The sequence below is a fragment of the Diabrotica undecimpunctata genome, chromosome 8 (genome assembly GCF_040954645.1).
Source record: "Diabrotica undecimpunctata isolate CICGRU chromosome 8, icDiaUnde3, whole genome shotgun sequence".
In the NCBI taxonomy this organism is placed as follows: domain Eukaryota; kingdom Metazoa; phylum Arthropoda; class Insecta; order Coleoptera; family Chrysomelidae; genus Diabrotica; species Diabrotica undecimpunctata.
In genome coordinates this window covers 120,064,629-120,087,946 of record NC_092810.1, presented here as the reverse complement: position 1 = coordinate 120,087,946, position 23,318 = coordinate 120,064,629, and the positions used below count along the sequence as shown (strand labels likewise).

Here is a 23,318-nt window from a genome sequence, read left to right as displayed (position 1 = left end):
TAAAAAACCTATATCAAGGTGCTAGAAATGAAAAAAAAAAGGTTTCCAACAAAAACCCATATTCGTCAAAAACAAAGCAGGAGATAATATAAGCGGAGAAACAGAAATTGCCGAAAGATGGAAAGAGTATTTTGATGAATTACTAAATGGCAATAATAAGTCAAACCAAAGAGAATGCGTGGAAACAGAAGCAAGAATTGAACACTTAGAAGACATAGAAGATAATTCACCCAGCAAAGAACAAATCGAGGAAATCATAAAAAATCTGAAAAACAACAAATCCCCTGGAAGCGATAACATAACAGCAGAGATGATGAAATATGGTGGAAAACTGCTAAATAATTGGATATACAAGATCATAAAGGAGATATGGATAAAAGAACGAATACCCGAAGATTGGAAGGAAGCCATTATTTGCCCATTACACAAAAAAGGAGACAAAACAGAATGCAGTAATTACAGAGGAGTAGCGTTACTAAATACCGTATATAAAATCCTATCAAAATCCATAAAAGATAAGCTAGAAAAAGAAGTTGAAAATATAATAGGCGAATACCAGTGCGGATTTAGACGAGGGAGAAGCACAACGGACCAAGTATTCATAATCAGAGAATTACAAGCAGAAAGCTATGAACACAACTTACCAACGATAGCGCTATTCATCGACTTCCAGCAAGCATACGATAGAATAAAAAGGAAGGAATTAAAAGAGACCCTTGAGGAACTGGGAGTTAGCAGAAAGTTGCGTAACATGATACATCTTACTTTAGAGAATACAGAAAACAGAGTCAAAGTAAACAATCATGTATCGGACAAATTTATAGTAAACGAAGGATTAAGGCAGGGCGATCCTTTGTCATCATTACTTTTCAATTTATGCCTAGAAAAAATAATGCGAGAAGCGAAAATCAATAGAGAAGGACTCCTATATCATAAAAGACACCAAGTTTTGGCATTTGCGGATGATATAGTGTTGCTGGCAAGAGGAAAAAAAGAGCTACAGGAGATAGTACAGAGAATAGTAAAAGCAGCAAAGAAAATGGGACTTTACATAAATGAAACTAAAACAAAATGTATGCAGTGGACAGATGATCAGTTCAGGGATGGACAAAAGTTTAAAGTAGAAGTAGAAGAAAGATTATCATACGAATTCGAAATGGTAGAAAGATTTACATACCTAGGTACAATAATATCACGCAAACCTAACATTAAAGAAGAAATACAAGCTAGAATAATGGCAGGCAATAGAAGTGTACATGCTCTTAGTGGAATGTTGAAAAGCAAGTTTTTATCAAGAAAGGCAAAAATACAGTTATACAAAACAACTATACAACCAATAGTAACGTACTGCAGTGAGACATGGACAATGACAAAAAATGAACAAAATTTACTGGAGATATGGGAAAGGAAAATCCTGAGGAAGATATATGGAGGAATAATAAGGGACGGTTTATGGATAAGAAGATCAAATGATGAGTTAAAGAAACTATATAATCAACCTAACATAATAGGAGTCATAAAGGCACAGAGACTAAGATGGCGAGGTCACCTAGAAAGGATGCCGAATACGAGGACTTCAAAAAGGGTAATGAACTACACTATAACTTTAAAAAAGAGAAAAGGAAGACCCAAAAATAGATGGAATCAGGAGGTAGAAAAAGATATGGAAGAAATTGGACTACAAGGCCAGAAAAGAAAAATGAATAACAAGAAGGAATGGAGAAAAATCACATATCGAGCCAGAGAAGATCTCAGTACATAAAGAAAAGCGAAAATGAAGAAAGAACAAACTTTTTAAGCCATGGGCCTCTAAGGCCTTTAATGCTATTGTATATATAATATAAAAAATAGTTTATTTAGTGTTGAGGTGGATAATGTAAAAGGAGAGTAAAATTGTATAAATTCGAATTTATCTATACAAAAGGCTGTGATGACAAGTCACACCGCTTGTCCAGTAAGGTAACGACGCCACCTAGAAAAGAAATCTTAATTACCAACTGACATTTCAATCTACTGAGTCAATCATATTTTGTTCTTGAAACAATACGGTTGATTTATTACTAATTCATCATACAAATTGATGATCGTTAATCAGAAATTTTACTACTTCACAGTAATTATTTTTTTCGCAAAATTGCTAAAAATATAGATTCCTGTAACTGTAAGGTAAGATCAATGACGTATAATATATATTTATTATTTGTCATTGGGTAAGATAAACATACACTTACTATAAAAATAAAATGACGTTTAATAAATGTTAACGCTTTACCAAAACGAAATAAATTTAAAACTAAATAAGATTAAATAAAATTAAATAAAATTAAATAAAATTAAATAAAATTAAATAAAATTAAATAAAATTAAATAAAGGTAAATATAATTAAATAATATTAAATAAAGTTAAACAGAATTGCGTAAAATTAAATAAGAATTAAATAAAATTAAGTAAAAGCTATACCTGTAAAAACGCTACTATCTTATACCGTTTCTGCTTCATTTCCCGTGTAAAATCCCATAAGAAAATGCTAAGGTTTGCTGGGAAAAACCCCAGCGCCACCTATTCATAAAAACTACTACTAATTTTAATAATATTATATATTATACGTCATTAGGTCACTGGTTTATTAGCTCACTCAAGGGAAGGTACTCCTTGGTCAATGCTTTTTGCTGATGATATCGTGTTAATAGAGGAGAACAAACAAATGTTGGAGGAGAAGGTGGAGTATTGGAGAAGGGTTACTAAAGAGGAGGACTTAACGTTAGCAGGTCGAAAACGGAGTATATGTAGTTAGAAGGAAGAGGAATGATTGGGGACGTAGAATTGCTTGGAGAAATGATGGGACAAGTGGGAGAATTTTAATACCTTGGTTCCTACATAACGGAAAATGGCACACTAGATCCAAAAGTTGTCCACAGGATACAGGCTAGTTGGTTTAACTGGAAGCGAATAAGCGGGTACTTTTTAATAGAAAAATCGGAGAAGGGCTGAAAGAAAAGATATACAAGAGTGTGGTGAGACCTGCGTTGGTGTAGTGGAGTGTGGCCTGTAAAGAAAATCTAGGAAAAATAGATGGAGGTAGCTGAAATGAAAAGGTCACGCGGATGTTGGGTAAGACTAGAAGGGATAGGATCAGAAACGACTTGATTAGGAAAAGAGCCGGGGTGACTACAGTCTCAAAAAATATTCAAGAATAAAGACTGCAATGGGTTGGTAATATCAGACGTAGATGTGGAACGAAGAATACATCTGTAAGAAGTTGATAAAAGAAGAGGTAGAGGAAAACCGAGGAGAAGATAGAAGGACGGTGTGGCAAAGGACTTGAAAGAGAAAGGTTTAGGTGAAGAAGACCCGATGGACAGAAATGAGTGGCGACGAAGAATAAGGAACAGTGACCCCTGTAAAGGAAAAAGCTGAGGAAGAAGAAAGAAGATAATACAAAGAGACTGACTGTTGACTAATGAACTGGGTTTATCGACCAGGTGACCTTCCCATTGGTTATTTAGGACGCTCAGCAAAAATAAATACCGACAAAGAACACATTCAGAGAAGCAGAGGATGGTACACTCTACATAACCAAAACAAACAGCCGATGAAAGACTACATGCTGTAAGCGCAACAAATCAAAAAAAGAAAACATGTTTTTGTGTATAAACTTACCGTTATATACCTATATGAGTGGAATTACTACATAATTAGTGATAGAGAACGTAATTTATTAATACACTGAGACAATTCCAAATTGGAAAAAGAAAAAACGATGGAGACTTAGCTAGTTAAGCAAACAAAGAGTACTAAATATTTATAACGAGAATAAAGTTTTATAATTATCAAGCAGTGATGTCATTGCCATTGATATAATATGTGCACGTGAGTTGAGTATTTATGTAACGTTTATGTATAATTGCATTTAGAATAATTAGATTGTCTACCATTATGCGTTTGGTTAGGCAAATTGACAAATAAATTTATATTGTAGTAGTAAGGATTTTATTTAGATTTTATTTATGTACGTACGAAATTTTACACTCAATAAGATTAATATTATATGTACTGGAATATCTTACATTTTTTTAGTCCTTCTCTTCTATCGATTTTTCTGATATTAACTGGGAAAAGAGAAACTACAGCCCAATGGGAGCATATAGTCAAAGCAAATTATCCAATATTTTGTTTACCAAAGAACTAGCAACACGACTAAAAGGTAAGGTATTCTCAAAAAATAAAAATTGTTCTCTTGAATATTTTAGTTTTTTTTGTACATCTTCCAAATTCATACTATAAGCAATTTTCAATTAAAGGTGACTAATCTACAAATTGAACTAAACGGTAGCGGCGACCATTTAAAATGTCAGCAGTAAATTCTTACCGGGGTCATTTTTATTGTGTATCCTTCGCCCATGTAAATATGAAAAAAAGTAAGATATTCTCATAAAAATTTGCCCCCGTAACAATATAAATTGGTGCGATTCACGAGTGTATAGTAAGACAAGTTCATTGAATAGTTTAAAACATCGGTAAATTTATCAATATTTTGCCGGTCTATATATATATTTACGTTCTTAGAAAAAATGGGAATGAGAGAAATTTGATATTTTAGTTTATTCGTTATACATTAAATATGTGTATAGGCGTAGTGTGCTCTATTTCTTGGGAATATATTTATTAAATAGCCTTTATTATTAACTTTAAAATAGTTTTGAGGTAAGTAAAGTAAATTTGAGGCAAGTTTATTCTTTAATATTAACTTATTACGGCCGCTCAATATACAAAAAGAAATTTGACAATTCATTTATTAGATTGGAATAAAAACGCATAAGTTAAGACCAATTTACAACCAAAAAGATTTTTTTTTGCATTTTCAAGGAAAACAGTACAATTTTTAGTAAAGGAACATATTGTATCTTAAATGTAAATTAAATTTTAAGGTGAAAATTTTTGGAAACATTCGGAGTGTAGTTACATTCTACACCTTTTACATAAATAAATAGTATTACTTTTGCATATCCTACATTCTTGCACTATCGTCTCTTTTTGTAATGTGGCCAATATTGTCGAATCTGGTGTCATCTGGTAAAGCAAATTTAAATTGACGTCCATGTACTAAGTTTGATACTGATGTAGCGGTTTCTTCACTATTATAAATTATAAATATAAATCTATGTCGGCTCATGCTTTCTTTTATAATGTGCACTTCTTTATCCTCATCTTTTTACCAATGCATATCAATTTGAAGCAGAATGTGAACGAGATAATACACATATGCTAATAATTTTTTTTTTAAATCTATGTTATTCATTTCAAAATCATGACGGTTATTCTGCGATGTATAAATATTTGTAAAATATAGAATGCACTCAAATATTTTTTAACAAAACCGAGTGAAAAAACTTCAATATATGACTTGCCTCCATGGTTGGCTTTTATATTGTCTATATATCAATGAGACTGATGTTGAATTACTACTGAGCACAAAGGAATATCTGTTGTTACAACTTGAGACAAATTTGGATTTACTATTTTTGCCTGGTTTTTTCTTTGCACGTTTTATCTGTGGTTCAGAGGAATATCATAATCAGAATCGTCAGAATTCCCAATCACTTGTATTTCATATGTATCTGCAATATCCGATGATGATGATTATTCACAAATAATATCATCAATGTCTTCTACATCAGAAACTTTCTAATCTAATCTCGGCGGCAAATAAACCACATTAAGTGAATCAGCATTTTCAAAATCTGAGTCTCCTTCTAACAAAGCTATTAACTCTTTAGTCGTTAGTGCCATCTTCATTTCATATATCGAGAATTTACTGAAATAAACAAATGTACTACTATATACACGTATTCACATAATAATAGTTTAGCTTACTTCATTTTAATTTATATGAACTTCATACTATATTTTTATATTTATATAAAAAAATAAACACAAGGAAACTTTAAATTAAGAAAAACAAATACAACGTTTACAGCACACAGCAATTCTATAAGTAGAGAATGATGTGTAATAACGAGATCGTATGTTAAAATTTCAAATTGTTTAGTCTAATGAAAAAAATAAGTATTTTCCAAAGTTTTCTGTTTTTTGAAGTTCTGTATTAGGTACTCTCCAATAAGAATAAAATTTTACTTTAATTTGTTAGACAACTATACGATACCTGTCAAAAGACCCATGATAACTTAATAATTATATTGGTCTTAGATTTAATTTTTACGTAATTACTTATGTGTTTAAATAAATAATTAAATCAGTACAAGTCAAGTTAAAACGAAACAAATATAACGTTTATAGCAGAACAGCCATTCTATAAATAGAGAATGAAGTGCAGCGACGAGATCGTATGTTAAAATTTCAAATTGTTTCGTCTAATGAAAAAATTAGTATTTGGCAAAGATTTTTGTCTTTTGAAGTACTGCATTAGGTACTCTATAATAACAATAAAATTTTACTTTATTTTGTTAGACAACTATGAGATACCTCTTAAAAGACACATGATAATTTAATAATTATATCGGTCTTAGATTTAATTTTTACGTAATTAATTATGTGTTTAAATAAATAATTAAAAATTTTTTTGGTACGCCTCTGCAAAATTGATAAGTAGAATATGATTTCGTTGAAAAGTTATCGTTAAGAGCTTCAGTGCGATGTTGCCAAGTAATCACCTTCAATTAAAAATTGTTTTAGTATATATTACATTATCACTTATGCTTAAAAATTTTGCAATACACACATTACCATACTTTTTGGCTTTCCTTATCATTAAAAAAATTTACCAGTATGTATAGACAAATATGTAAGTTCTACTGGCATATTTTATCATATTTTATCTAAATCCTTTTAACATTATGAGTATTTCCAATAATTCAAGAATTCAAAGTGTAGACAATAAATTTAATTTAAAGAATTAAAATGTTTAGGCATATTTAAACAGCAAAACAATTTTTAAATTATTAATCAGTGTTTTCTCTTTAGTTATAAAAAAAATGATTTAGATAAGTATGCATATTCCAACAAGCAGATTATTGGTGGTTTACCACCATATGTCGTTCCATACTTTATTCTTCTTCTTGATGCGCCTATCCGTGGCGAATGTTAGCGATTGTCACGGTAATCTTTATCTTATCTGCAGCCGCGCGAAAAAGCTGCACAGACGTTGTGTTTATCCAGCTTCTAAGGTTCTTTAACCAGTATGTTCGTCTTCATCCCCTGGACCTCGCTTTCTAAATAGTTTTCCTTACAGGAGGGCATATCTGGATTCATTTCGCTTAATGTGTCCGAAGTATTGTAATTTTTGAGATTTGATAGTGATCTGTACTTCTTGGTTTTTCTTCATTTTCTGAGGAACTTCTTATTTGTGACTTGATCAGTTCACGAGAGCTTAATTATTGTCCGATATATCAACATCTCAAATACTTTCAATTTTCTACACATATCGTCGTTTAAGGTCCACGATTCAACACCATAAAAAACAAAGCAGACGTAGCATCGTAGCATTCTTACTTTTATACCAAGAGAGAGGTTGTGGCTCTTAAAGCCACAGGTTGTGCCGAGATAGTTGTAGTGCGTCACTCTTACTACTGGGATTTGGTTAACGTAGAGTTGACCTTCTGGTAATTTTTATTGTTAATTATCATTCATGAGCTTTGTCTTCTTTACGTCAATATTGGATCCATATTGTATAGTAATATGTAATTTTGTTCTTAAGTACTTGTAGGTCTTCTAAGATGTCCTCAAATACTATGGTGTCATCTGTATATCTGATGTTGTTTACAAGGTACCCGTTAAGTGGAATGTCTATTTGAGTTTCGTACAAAGCCTCAATAAATATTCTTTCAGAGTAGAGATTGAAGATTCTTCTTCTTCTTCATGTGCCATCTCCTCTAAGAAGGTTGGCAACCATCATGGCAATTCGCACTTTCGATACCGCTGCTCTAAAGAGGCCAGCAGAAGTGCAGTCAAAAGAAGATTGAAGATTAGTGGAGGCAAAATACAACCTTGCTTTATTTCACGCAGATTTTCACATGTCTGGTGTGTTCAACTCTGAGATTAGCAATCTGATTCCAGTAAAGGTTTTTAATTATTTTCAGATCTTGGTTGTTAATTTATGCTCCTTTTAATATTTGTATCATCTTGGTGTGCTGTACTTGATCAAACGCTTTCTTGTAGTCAACCAGACATGTTTATACGTTGCAGTTGACGTCTCTGGAATAAGACTTGTATTCAGAACAAAGCCTCTCTCCTACCAACAGCATTTATGAACCCGAACTGGTTGGGAAAAATTTGACTTTCACACAGCTTGTAAATTCTCTTCTGGATTATCTTTAGCAACAAATTTAGGATATGACTCATAAGGCTTATCATACGGTATTCTTTGCTACCCTTTGGGGGCTCGTTTAGAGACGTATGTATTTTTATAGGTTTGATCACCCAGGGAGGAAAATAACACGAATACGCATATTTAGACTAAATTGTCCTAAATTAAGATCAATACGATTTATTCGCTCAGGAAATGGTAGCATCTTTCTTTCAATATTTCTGTAATGATTGGGCCTTCGTTGGCTTAAGTAGAGTTCATTAGCCAGAACTTGTAAGCTACTTATTGGACCAGCTCTTGTGGCACCTAAAACTAATCTCAAGCATGTATTTTAAATGTAGTCAAGTTTTTTTTAAAGAGATTCTATTAGCGGTATCATACCATAAACAGTCGTAGTCTAATTTACTTCGTAATAATGATCTACACAGAGTAAGTAAGGTTGTTTTATCAGTCTTCCAAGAGGTATTTGACAGCATTTTTGTAGATTAGAAAGAAAAGAAAGTCCTAAGACATTTATTTTTTCTATCTGTTGTAGGATAACTTTGTTTAATGTTAATTGAAAATTAGGTTCAATTTTTCTTTTGCTAAAAATTAAGTAGCGTGTCTTTTTATCAGAGCATATAAAACTCGTGTTTTGAGATCAGCTTTCAATTATGTGTAAGGCAGTTTGTAATATATGTGATCTCAGAGTTAGTTAAATTGTTTGTTTTTAGATAAAAATGATCATCTGCATAGAGGCTAGTAAATACAGGTAGCTTTATTTGACTTAAAATACTATTTATTGTAATTAAAAAGAGTGTTGTACTTAGAGTAGATCCTTGTGGAGTGCCGTTTTGAAGTACTCGTCTCAAAAATCCATTGGTTCTAACTCGAAAAGTTCGTGTTGTATAAAATTTTTAATAAAGGACAGCATTTGTCCCTAACCATTCTAATCTTAAAGTGTTTTTAAGGTAAGATATTTCCATGTTGTGTCAAAAGCTTTTCTTATGTTAAAAATACGTCAATATGTTTTTAATTGTGCAGAAAAGATTCATGTATTGCTTACTCAAGTATTATTAGATTGTCAGTAGTAGATCTATTTCAGACGATAATTAAGACTTTTTTCTAAAAGTTTGCAGATACAGCATGTAAGTGATATTGGGCGATACAAATTTGGTTGGTCTTTTGGTTTATTATATTTAAGCATTGGGATTATAGTTGCCTAGACCATAGATGAGGAAAGTCATGGTGAATAAAAATATTGTTAAAAATATCAACTAACATTAGTTTTGCATTTAGAGGAAGATTTCGTAAGAAAAGAGAGCGAATATCAGTAGGTTCTGGCGTCGAATTTTTTACACTTAAACAAAATTCTGAGTCCTGAAGACTTACAGGTTTATTTATTGGATTGTCGCTCTCGGTGATTTGTATATTTAAAGACTTCAGTAGTTTTTTGTGTTCTAGAAAAGATATGCTATAATTGGAATCACTAGAATTGAGTTCATATATATTTGCTAGTATTTCTGGAATATCTTCCTTATCTAAATGCATTTGGTTATTACATGACCAAATATCTGTACATCGGAAGTATTTTGTCCTTTTTATTGTGCATACTTTGTTCCATATGTTGCATAAGGGAGTGGGAGAATTTATTGAAGACACGTACTTTTTCCAACTTTCTCGTTTTCCTTTTTTGATTACTTGTCTGCTTTGAGCTCTGAATTTTTTAAAGATTAAAAGGTAGGAGGAAAGCACGTTTGGACAAAGTGAGTGCTTGTGCAATTTTGTTATTCCACCAAGGAACTGACTGTCTTTTACTCGGTTTTGTTTTTCCCACTGTGATTGTTGCTGCAGAAATATATTATTAAATATTTCAAGATTTTGGTTTGCATATTAATTTAATTAAAGTTGATTGTTCTTCTATGAGTGTTCAATACAATATATATATATATATATATATATATATATATATATATATATATATATATATATATATACATAGTCAGCTGACTTCCATGTCTCGTGAATGGCATTATTTATTCAATGATTCTAATGACTTGTTATTACGTCTTAAAATACAATTAACGGTTAACTACGAATCTATTATTTGTTTCTACTTTTATATCACAACAATCTGTGACAAATCGCCTCGTTACTGGAGCAATTGTTATTGACATTATTACGCTTAGCTTGCAAGGTTCTGCTTGCTGCAACGAATGTGTTTTTAATAAATGTTTTTATAACCGACACGCATATTATACAATGTGTGCTCTAGTTTCTAATTGTCCTAATAAAATTTGATAAACAACTATGTAATTTATTAAAGTATTCTTAAATCGTTTTATTGATCTCAATATTACTAGGATATATTATATAAATCACAGGTTCACTATCTATTTTAAGTGTTTATAATGTTTATTTTTAAGCTTTTGGTGCTATTATTTCTCTATTTATAAATATTTGTATATAGTTTTTAATATAATTTTTTTCTTTTTCCAGAAAATAATATTCAAGGTGTTAATACTTACAGTTTACATCCAGGCATAATAAAGACTAATTTGGGAAGACACGTCGTCAAACGAATTTACTTTCCAGGTATTCATTGGCTCTGGAGAAATGTTGCGCACTATTTTATTAAGAATCCAGAGCAAGGCGCCCAAACTCAGATATACTGCGCAGTACATGAAAACTGCGCTAACGAAACTGGACTGTATTACTCAAATTGTAAAGTGATCGAACCTTCGACCGATGCTAAAAACGAACAATTTGCTAAACAATTGTGGGAAATAAGTTTAAAGATGGTGGGGTTAGAAGAGAATTTTAATCCATTTAATACATAAAGTTATTTGTTGTATTTTAAACTTGATTTAAAGGTTGTTTTCGTTTATATAAGTATTTGTATTGACTGAATGTATGACATCAATATTATTAGTGCTATGACCTTAGTTAAGCCTGGATCTTTAATCAGCTTATTTTTATATTTGATATCATTCTCAGTCACAGCAACTGTCCATTTTAACGTTGCTCGATGTCGTCGACAGCTACTTTCTGGGAGTTTTATTACGAGGGTACATCTTGCAACTTTAGTGGTAGGGTCTTTGGCTTCGATCATTTCCTTGTATTTAGTGTTTAGCTCGAAATTATATCAATGACGCCAAATTTCACTTTATTTTATTGGGCCTAATATTTTTTTGTGTATTTTTTTCTTTAATAATAATAGCCCTTTCATCTGTATTAGAAAGCACCCATGTATTACATAACCATACATTAGGACTGGCAGTAATGATAGGGAAGATATACCACAATTTAAAGACAGCAACGAAACACAGAATGTAAATATTTTAACTTCGCCCATACGAATAACAACACAAGAAGTGGAAGATGTATGTAGATCTCTAAAAAATAACAAAGCATTGGGTCCAGGTAACATTCCTGCAGAGTTAATTAAACACGGTACAATCAAACTATATACAAGTTTAGCCAAACTGTTCCAAAACTGCATTAATGGAATGACAACCCCAGAGGAGTGGAAGACATCATTCATATCCACTATACACAAAAAAGGCAGAAGGGATAAATGTGACAATTACAGAGGCATTGCCGTGACAAACTCGATCAGTAGAATATACGGAAAAGTAATTAAAAGCAGAATAGAAAGCGAATATAAAGACTTAGAGGCTGAGGAACAGGCAGGATTTAGGGCAAATGGAGAAATATGGGAATGCCGATTAACAACAATAGCATATACACTTTGTCATTTGCAGATGATCAACTAGTGATAGTACAAGATTATGAAGATATTGAGTATATGAAAGTCGAAAATTAATCGAGGAGTATAAAAAATGGGGACTTGAAATCAATATCCAAAAAACCGAGTATATGTGTATCGGCGGGAAACAACAGGACCTCATATTGGAAGATGGAGAAGTTAGCAAACATTGCAACACATATAAATATTTAGATATGATCATCACAAAAGAAGGCAACGTAGACGACCCAATAGAGGAGAAAACCAACCAAGCAAGCAAAGCAATTTCCCTTGTCAATAGTATCCTTTGGGATCAATCAATCTTTAATAATAACAAGCACAAGATATATAATACAATCATTAAAAGTATAATTACCTACAGTAGTAAAGTATGGCAAATAAAGAAAATATACAAGAGAAAATTTGACGCAACGGAAATGGATTTCTGGAGACGTTCTGGAGAATAAGAGAAATTATGAAAATAAAACATACAATAGTAGACGATATTGGTACCCAACAACTCAGATGGTCAGGTCATGTACAGAGAATGTCTGAAGAACGTCTCCCAAAACAAGTCTTAATGTGGACCTCTTACGGTAGAAACAAAAAAGAGGAAGGCCCCGCCTTAGTTGAAGAGAAGGCATCAATAGAGAAATAAAAGACAGAGACATAGAAGACATGGATGAATCGAGAGGAGTGGCAAGTGGGTATCGCAAGACGTAAACTGATCTATATATATATATATATATATATATATATATATATATATATATATATATATATATATAGTAATGATGTTCTGTATACTATTATCTTGGATTTTCTTGTTAGACAATGGCTTCTAAAGTATTTAGTTACCAGCTACACATGGCCACTTTCTTTTTCCCTAAAATTATTAGTTAGCGAACATGCCAACTTTGTAACTCATTGAAATCTATTAATTTGGAAAGGGGTACTAAAATTTATGAGATAAGGTATGATGTGTCTAATCAGACGCTTTAAAATATATTCCCCGCGGTGAACAAGGGTTGCAATCTACACCATTTCGATTTCATAAGCTGCGAAGGAATCGTGTTTAGGCTTTCCCGAATGGACAACCTAACTCTGAACACATAATGGGTGCGGGTTTTAAAAACCTTTCCATACATTTCTAATTTGTATGTATTTGTCCCATAAGAAGTTGGAAATATTGGTTTTTTTAATGGTTTGAAGAATACATTAGGACTTTGGGTTATGAACATTCATTCTGTGAGATTGGTAATATTTGATGTTCGTGAATTTGTGAGGTAACAATATTAAAGTATTAAGATATTTACTATGAATGTTCATATTTTAAGGTTATGTTATTGTATGATTAAAACTTCAATTATTTTTTTTACTGTATTTTAAGGTATTTTGTTGTTTTTATTAGGGTTATTTTAAAATAAATCAATAAATCATTAAATTTATTTACGAAGTTGAAAAATATTTAAATTATTGTTTTATTCTTTTTTCGCTGCCAGTGATTTTATCCTGTTAAATACTAAAGATATTCGCTTTCTCAAGTTAAAATAAAACATTATGTGGAAATATTTCTATCAAATTGCCATAATGAGTGTTAAAAAAAATGTTTTTTTAAATGTAAATGTAATAGTTTTTGAGTTGATTTTTTAGATCTGCGCATATAATTGCTAGTAAAAATGTGTTATAGATATTCAGTATTATTGAATTTTTTAGTTATGACAACAAAACTACTATTAACTATTTAAACTACAAGAAAACGAATATATTTAGTCTCTTAGGGGATCAAATCACTAGCACTCAAAAAAAGATTAAAACAATAATTTAAATATTTATTACCTTCGTAAATAAATTTAATGATTTATTGAACAATTTTGTAATAACCCCGATAAAAACAACAACAAAATACCTTGAAATACAGTATGAAATAATTAAAGTTTTATTTAAACCATAACATAACCTTAAAATATGAACATTCATAGTAATGCAATCAATCCAGCCGATCACACAGAATGAATGTTAATAACCAAAAGTCCTTATTTATTATTCCAACAAATAAAAAAACTAATATTTTCAACTTCTTACGGGAAAAATACATACAAATTAGAAATGTTTGGAAAGGTCTGAAAAGCCCTGCCAATTGTGACGTCAGAGCTTTGGTAGTCCATTAGCAAAAAGCACTAAAAACGGATTTCAAGGCACATGGACACAGTACCGTATTAGTAGTATGTTAAAGGAATTATTATATTTATATAAAAAAAAGAAAAGATTCAAATTTAAATAAATGTTACAGATTTATTAATTATTGTACTTCGATTGTTCAATTGTGTATCATTTTTATAACTTTCTCTAGGGTCATGTTAAAAAGATGGCACGCCAGCGTACCCTCCTGCCTTAGTCATTATCTGTTGGTGTTGAATTCTCCAGAAGAGCTGTTTTGGATTTTTACTTTACCTAGGAGTTGAACCATTGTCATCCATACCTATCTTCTCAGTTTAACAGAAATTATGAAGTATTGTATTATGCCATCACCTGATTTTTTAAAATCTACGAAGAGGTGGAAGGTGTCGATTGATTAAATTCTCTGGTTTTTGAAAGGATTTAAACTGTTAAATGCTTAAATTAAAACGTTAATTACTTTTTAAACGATCAAAGATTGAAAATTTATAAAATGTGTTTGTTTGCAGGGATTTCAGGATTGCAAGTATTTTTTTATATATTGTAAATAAATTTTTTTTGTATTTTACCATTATAAATATTTTGACTTAACCATACTTTTACTTTATTAATATTTGACAAGCTTTATTGTATGTCAGATGTAAGAAATATGATTCTTCTATAAGTATGTGACGGAAGAGCTGTCTGGCTGAAGATGAGACGGCGAAACACTTGCTGTGCCACCGCTTAGGCTTGTATAGAATAATTCTTGATATATTTGAGCAAACTTGAGCCCTACAACTTCGACAAAGGATAACAAAAGCCATAATACTTTGTTAAAAAGGCTGGGCTGAAGGGACAACTTTTCAAGTTAATAAATCATTTTTAATAAATGTTTTAGACATAGGTGAAGTACCTACAGCTTGCTTCAATGCTCTTATTATAACCAAATTTAAAAGGGAAATAAATATAAGTAGGAAAACTATAGACCCATTAACCTGTTATCAGTTTTGTATGAGCTATTTGTAAAGATAATCAGGTTGCGACTAACAAACTGCATAGTTATCACCAGCCTCGGGAGCAGGCAGGATTTAAAAAAGGTTATAGTACCATAGATCATATACAAGTACCTAATAAAAACCGACTAGATCATTTGGTGATTCCACAGGAAAAACCAACTCAATGTGGTCTGTGCCACGAGAAAAAATGAGGTGTTCAAAATGCAATGTAGGCTTACATGTTGAATGTTTGGTTTCATACCATACTGAATCTTAATAGTTGCTTATATGCCTGGCGTACCATATTTTGTCCAGTATTTTTACTTATTTTTCATGTTTTGTTTTAAAGATAAATATGTTTTTGTTACATTATATAAGGCGTAAGTTTGGAGAAAAATATAAAAAAATATTTTCAGGTAAGTTTTAGGCATATCTGGCTTAATAAGACGTATGACCAATTCTTAGACAATTTATAATAACCTATTCTCTTCTTTTTTCTAAAAGTTGGCGCAGGATACCGATAAAAGGTTTAATCATTTTAAAATTTGATGTATTCGAATCCCAACAACGCTGCTAAACTTCTGTACAGTGTTGTTTGATATTAAGGTAGATATTTGTAACTGGAATTTTTTTGATAATATCAAGGCTTTCAATTGAGGTTGCTTTAACCGCTAATGCCCTTTTCATTGCCTGAAATACCTATATATGATGGTATCCAGAGGAAGTGAATGTTTACATTTTTGCTTTGTAGATAATGTAGCATAGATTTTATGTTTTAGATGATTTTATGAGTTGAACAGACTTGGTTTATGCTTTGGAGTACTGATAATGAATATGAGCTTAACAGAAGATTAGTATTTGTATATTTTTGACAAAAATTAAGTGCTTTTAAAATTGCAATAGCTTCACCAGTAAATACGCTGCAAAAAGTAGGTATTCATAAAGCATATTCGATAAATGGCAGAGCCATTTTCGGTTTTAGATGCGATTTTCAATCTTATATATTTATGATTTACTGTCATATCTGTCAAAATTACCTCAACTGTCAGCACAGTGTAAATTTTAAATTCCAGTAAAATGTCGAATGTATTAGACGAAAATTTTTTTTACAACAGTATGCTCGCTAAGGCAATGGTGACATTACTACCTCCAAACGGTAAGTTTCATGACAAATTCATCATAATTCTTTTTGACTTTGTATAAATGGTTTTTAAATTGTATGTTTGTATACGATTTTTCTCGCCTTAATTACCAGTATGCTTAACTATATTTCATTACACCTTTCGTATTTTTCCTATTATATATTCTTTAAGCATTAAAGGATCAAGGATACAATATTTCTAGAAAGAAAAATGATGAGGATCTGGTTTGACAAAATGTTAGAATTGGATAAAACTGAAAAACAAAAAGAAATACGAAACGAGTACATGTGGTTTATGCTGTTAATGTTGCAAGTACGAAAAGTTCGCGAACCATTTAATAAAGTACCTCCTAATGTGATAGGCGATCTTCGAGATTTAGTGGTAAGTGATATAAACTGCATTTAGACAAAGCAACCTTCTTCTTCTGGTTCCTATCCGTTTCGGATGTTGGAAATCATATTGGCAATCATGACCTTGCTCGCTGTGGCTCGAAACAGCTCCTTTGAGGTTTTCTTAAACCATGTTCTTAAATTCCGCAGCCATGATATTCTCCTTCTACCGGGTCCTCGCTTACCTTTGACTATACCTTGCAATATAGACTGCAGCAGGGAGTAACGGTGCTGATTTCTCATAAAGTGTCCCAGATATTGCAATTTTATGCGTTTGATCGTAAACACAATCTCTGGTTTCTTCTTCATTTTTTTCTAGAACTTCCTTGTTCGTGATCCTTGCTGTCCATGATATTCTCAGCATTCTTCTATAAAGCCACATCTCAAATGCTTCAAGTTTTTTAATAGTGGTGTCTGTAAGCGTCCATGCCTCCGCCCCGTACAACAACACAGAGAAAACATAGCATCGCAAATGTCTCATTTTTATATCTAGGGATATGTTGTGACTTTTGAAGATGGCGCTCATTTTGTTAAAGACCGTTCTTGCCTTTACTATGCGGCACTTTATTTCCTGTACATTGCTCCACTGTTCGTTCATAATAGTTCCCAAGTAGCAATACTGTTTTACTCGCTCTATCTGCGTCCCATTAATGTATAGATGAGCCCCATTTATATTCTCCTAGCTGATAATCATTTCTTTCGTTTTGTGGGTATTAATGTTTAGTCCGTACTGTTGACTGTACTCGTTTATTCTATCCATTAGCCTCTGAAGTCGCTCTAAACTATCTGCTATCACCATGGTGTCGTCGGCATATCTAACATTGTTTACTCTTTCACCATTTAGAAGGATGCCTTCGTCTATTCCGTAAAGAGCCTCGTTAAAAATTTTCTTTGAGTACATATTAAATATCAACGGCGATAGGATACATCCCTGTCTAACTCCACGTAGTATTTTTATGTGATTTGTTTCTTCTCCGTTAATTTTCATGTATGCGGTCTGATTCCAGTATAGTTCTGAAATTATTCTGAAGTCTTTCTCATCCAGGTCTGCTTCTTTTAAAATGTTTATCATCTGTTGATGTTGAACTCTGTCAAATGCCTTTTCATAGTCGATCAAGCACGCGTATACATCGCAGTTAACGTCCCTGCATCTTTGAATCAGTACCTGTACTCCGAAAAGTGCTTCTCTGGTACCCACTGCGTTAATGAAGCCGAACTGGCTGTCCGATATTTGTTCCTTGCACTTCTTATAAATTCTTCCATGGATGACTCTAAGAAACAGTTTCAACATGTGGCTCATTAGGCTGATTGTTCGATATTCTTCGCACTTTTTAGCCCCCTGTTTTTTAGGTATCGCTATAAATTCTGATTCTAGCCATTTATCAGGGATGATTCCTGTATTGTATATTTTATTGAAGACAACCGTGATCCAATTTATTCCTTCTTCCTCCAAGAGTTTTAAAAATTCAGCTTCGATATTATCAGGCCCTACAGCTTTCCTGCTTTTCATCCGTTTTATTGCTTCTTCTACCTCGGATTTAAGTATGTCCGGGCCCGTCATCCTCTCTGAAAATGGATGCCTATAATCCGTTCTTTGATATTGAAAAAGTGTCTCCAAATATATTCTTCATTTGTCTTTAATCTCTTGGGTGTCAATGATTAATTTTCCATTGGTGTCTATGAGTTTCATTTGTGTTCGCTTTTTAAAAGTACCCGTTATTTCTTTTACCTTTTTGTGTACATTAAAATTGTCATGCTTGGCTTGTAGTCTTTCTATTTCTTCACATTTCTCTACAGCTTCTTTTTCTTTAGCTTCTCTTATTTTTCTTCTGATGTAAGCCTGCATTTTTTTATATTCATCTTTATTTCCTTTAATTAACCTTCTGCGTTCCATTAAGTGAAGGATTTCTGAAGTCATCTAAGATTTCTTCTTTGTTTCTTTGTTTGGTTTTAGCAGATCTTGTTTAGTTTTCTTAATTATTTCTTCGAATTGATTGATTTCTCGTTAAATGTTATTTTCTTCTTTTAGTTGTTTAACTTGGTTGTTAATATATTCCCCCACTTGCTTTTTAACTTCCGGATGTTGCAGGGCTGTCATGTCGTAGTTAGGTCTAGACTTTTTCTTTATTGTCTTCAGTCTCACATCCATGACTCCCACTAAAGGTATGTGGTCAGATTCAATGTCCGCTCCTGGATATGTTTTGACAGATTTAAAACTGTTTCTGAATCTTCTATTTACCAATATATAATCTATCTGGTTTCTAATTACGTTATGGGGTTTATCTGTTGGTGCCTTCCATGTATACAATATCCTCGGTGGTAGTTTATAAAATGTGTTTAGAACCACTAGCTTGTTATCTTCTGCGACTATTTCTAGTCTGTCACCTCTTTCGTTTCTTTGTCCTAACCCAAAAGGTCCGATTAGAGACATTTTCCGTTCGGCCCCAAGTTTTGCATTGAAATCCCCCATTATGATGCTGACTTCGTGTTTAGGTATTCGTTCTAATATATCCTCTATGCTTTGGTAGATAGTTTCTACTTCCTCGTCGTTTTTATCTGCAGTGGGAGCGTATATTTGTATTATGTTTACATTCACTGGATTGGCTCTTATTTGCAGTAGTATTACTCTGTTGGACACTGGGACAAAATTTAAAATACATCTACTAATTTTTCTCGTTATTATCACACCAACTCCAACAAAGCAACCAGTTGTAAAAAATCAATGGTTTAAAACAGACGTGTTTTGGAACTGCAATTTATTGAAAAGCCAGTTGTGAAATGTCATCGTGTGGGCTAAGTAAGATTACAGTAGTCACTGAGTAAACATAAGTTTTATTCCCTTAACTATGGCAGAGTGCAGACAAATAGATATTTTCAAAATTAGTTAGTCTTACTGCGAAAGAGGAGCCTGTGGCCAACTTTTTATTAATCTAGTTCCTCTTACACCAAACTATGTTTTTAGTTTCCCTTTTTATATTTATACATATTTATGCTATTATTTAGTTAGACTATCTTTAGGTTTTCTATTCTTCCGATGGCTCTATAGCCAAACTCGAGCCCTGGCCTCTCTCAGCAAACTTTTCCATTCTTTACAGTCTTTTGTCGTTCTCCTCTACGATCGACTGCCAAGGAGATTTATTGCGTCCTCATTCACATTATACTCCCATCTCGGTCTCCCAATGAGTCTCTTTCCCTGCAACATTGCATTTAACCGTTTTCTTTTGGAAGCTTGTTTTTTTCTCATATATCCTTTTCGTTATTTACCTTCCTTTCATGCCAAACAATTCTGCGTGGACTCCTTCACATCCAGGAGCCTTGATATTTTTCTGCAGTTTTATTGTCGTTTTAACCTCTCCTATCGTTGGTGGTTTTGTTAACTCAATCTCTTTACCTTCCGATTTTTGCAATAGAATTGGTCATTTCAGAAACAACATGAGTCAGAATGTTTCATGTAAGAAAAACTGCTTTAAAATTATTTGTTTCAATAGTTCACTATCCTGTACATTATGTATTCCATCTTTTTTTTTTAAATTGTTTTTTCTTAAGTCATATTTTGGTTTTAAAAAAGTGACCTATGTTGTTTCAGAACAGAAATAAAAAAAATATTTTTTTTTGAAATTTTATTGTCTGTCAAAGAACTGTCTAAAAGAGGTTTTAAGAAGATACACAAAGGATATTGGTTATTTTGGGTAGGAGCTGATGCAAAGGAGAGAGCAAAAGAAGGCGTAGGGATAATAATTGCGCCGAATAGACTACAATACGTTATAGAAGAAACATATGTTAACCAGAGAATATTATCGCTGAAAATGAAACTGATAGACGAGGAAATATGGACAATAATAACAGCCTACGGAGTAAATGAAGATGCAGAAAAGGAAGAGAAGGATAAATTTTTCGAGGAGCTCCAAATGCAAATTGACAACGGGGAAGAAAATATAATTGTAATGAGAGATCTAAACGGTAGAGTCGGAAATAATAACAATAGAATTGAGAAATGCATGGGAAAAGAAGGAGAAGAAATATTAAACAAAAATGGTGAAAGAATAATAGAAATATGTATGGAGAATAAACTTGTTATAACAAATACAAAATTTAAACATAAAAAAGTACACAAATACACGAGAGTACAAGAAAGTAGAAATGAAAAATCAATCATAGATTACTTTTTGGTAAGTAGCAACAAATGTACAAGTGAGTACAAGACACGAAAGTCAAAAGAGGCTCAGAGATTGGCAGTGATCATCATCTAGTAATAATGAGAATGAGAACGGCAAAAGAAAATGAAGAAAAGAGCAGAAAGGTAGTAAATGAAAAAGTAAAAAGCTACAAATTAAAAGAAGAAAGATATAAGAAGATATTCCAAGAAAAATTAGACAATATTTTGAAAGGTAGGGCAAAAACTGCAAGTATAGAAGAAAAGTGGGAAAATCTCAAGACCAGCTTAATTATAGCTGCTGAGGACACTTGCGGGAAGACAAAAATAGCAAATAATAGCATGAGGAGAACTGAATGGTGGACGGACGAAATACGAAGGAAAGTAAAGAACAAAAAAGAAAAATGGAAGAGATATCTAAGTACAAAGCGCCCTGAAGATTATGAGGCATATAAAGAAAAAAGAAAAGAGGTTAAAATAGCTGTGAAAGCAGAAAAAGAAAGGTCATGGGAAAAGTTTGGACAAAAAATGACAAATAATTATAGAGAAAACCAAAAACTCTTCTATGGCGCATTAAAACAGCTCAGACAAAAAAAAGAACACATGATGCCGAATATAAAAGAAAAGAATGGAAAGGTAATAAAAGAAGAAAACCAAATAATGGAAAGATGGAGAGAACATTTCAAAGAGCTAACTCATACAGACGTAGACAACATAGTGGAGATACAAGAAATTAATGAAGAACAAAAAGTAGAATGTCGCTATGATCCTGTTATCATAATAACTCGTGGTTTTCGAATGGAATGGGTATTTATATTAAGCTGTAGTCTATTACAGCTAGTCGAGACTGATGTCGTTTCTGCTTAGAATGTTGCATTGACGTTTAAAAAACGGATTTATGAAGAAATGCCAATATAGCCAAAAATTGACTGATGTTTCTGAAAAGACCGATTCAATAGTTCATGTTCTGTGTGTTTTACATCATCGTGAGAGCTTTTGGTTAGCAGATTTTCAAAATATGCTTTCCAAGCGTTCCTGGTTATTTCACCCTTTTTATTCCAGCACAGATTAAATTTTTGGTTATATCTTTTTTTCATTTATTAGATAAATCTTTAGGTTTTATTTTGGTTATATATTATTAACGAAATTACGGTTACAATAATAATACCGTTTTATATTATTTATGTTCATCAATTTCAGCCTACAAAAGTATACGAAGAAATATTGGTTGCCAATGACGATAATATGATTTTTGAGGAAAAAACTGATGAAAAAAAGGTATCGTTTGCTCAATCTGCCCCAGCACAATTTTTCAGCAATCAGCCAATACCATGCGAAGGAGTATATTGCTATATGTCTGCTTTCAGCGACAGAGGATTATGAAAATATTGAATATGATTTTGTTAGATATTATGTACATATTAATGTGAATAAATTTTTTTTCAATATTTAATATAAAAAGCTTTGTATTATTAAGGATAAAAAAACTGAAAGGTCTAGTTATATACAACTTTTAATGTAGGTTTAGGTACCATTAGTAGATAGTACGACAATTCTTGGATCACATTTTTTATGTGGAATAGTGAATATATATATATATATATATATATATATATATATATATATATATATATATATAAGGAAATCAGTTAGAATGTGGAAACTACCGTGGAATCACGCTGCTGAATGCAGCATATAAAATAATGTCCAACGTCATTTATTAAAGACTTAGACCACACGCTGAAAAAATAGTTGGCAAATACCAAAGTGGCTTCTGTAGACGGAAGTCAACAATAGACCAGATATTTGTTCTGCGACAGATCCTCGAAAAAACAAGTGAATATAACATCGACACACATCATCCCTTCAGAGACTTTGAAAGCGCATATAACAATATAAACCGAGAATTCTTAATAAAATCAATGAAAGAATTTGATATACCAACACAACTAATAGAGCTGATAAAAGAATCTCTAAAAGTAGAAAGTAGAATCCGGATACAAAATGAATTAACGGAAACAATAGATGTGAAAAAGAGACTACGCCAGGGAGACGCCCTATCATACATCTTGTTCAACATCGTACTCGAGAAAATACTGAAGGACACAACAGTCAATACACGAGGAACAATCATTAATAAAAGCGTGCAAATACTAGCATTTGCAGATGATGTTGACATAATCGCAAGATCAAGAACAGAAATGATAGAGGCATACAACCAAATATAACGAGCTGCACAAAATAGTGGTCTTAAAATCAATTAGACCAAAACAAAATATATGCAGGTAAGTAAAAACGCAGAAATAAGGCAGCCACAGAATATAACAATAGAAGAATACAACATTGAGGGGGCAAAAAACTTTATATACTTGGAATCCCTAGTCACGTCTGATAATAAAGTTGCGGAGGAAGTGAAGAGGCGAGTATT

General features: G+C 32.2%; 2 protein-coding genes across 3 annotated transcripts in view; both read left to right on the top strand.

The window, feature by feature from the left end:
• The window catches only part of LOC140447920 (retinol dehydrogenase 11-like), a 31,809-nt gene extending 15,447 nt beyond the window's left edge, over positions 1-16,362 (top strand). For both annotated transcript variants that reach the window (XM_072540853.1, XM_072540852.1), the window contains exons 3-4: positions 4,079-4,205; positions 10,803-16,362. In XM_072540853.1, the coding sequence (XP_072396954.1) occupies positions 4,079-4,205; positions 10,803-11,143 (468 nt within the window). In that variant the 3' untranslated portion in view covers positions 11,144-16,362. The remainder of the gene's footprint in view (positions 1-4,078; positions 4,206-10,802) is intronic.
• LOC140447921 (uncharacterized) lies at positions 16,176-22,336 on the top strand. Its single transcript, XM_072540855.1, has 3 exons — positions 16,176-16,362; positions 16,551-16,729; positions 22,091-22,336. Exons 1-3 carry the CDS (start codon positions 16,284-16,286, stop codon positions 22,271-22,273), a joined length of 441 nt encoding a protein of 146 aa, XP_072396956.1. The 5' UTR covers positions 16,176-16,283; the 3' UTR covers positions 22,274-22,336.
• Positions 22,337-23,318: the final 982 nt, after the last annotated feature.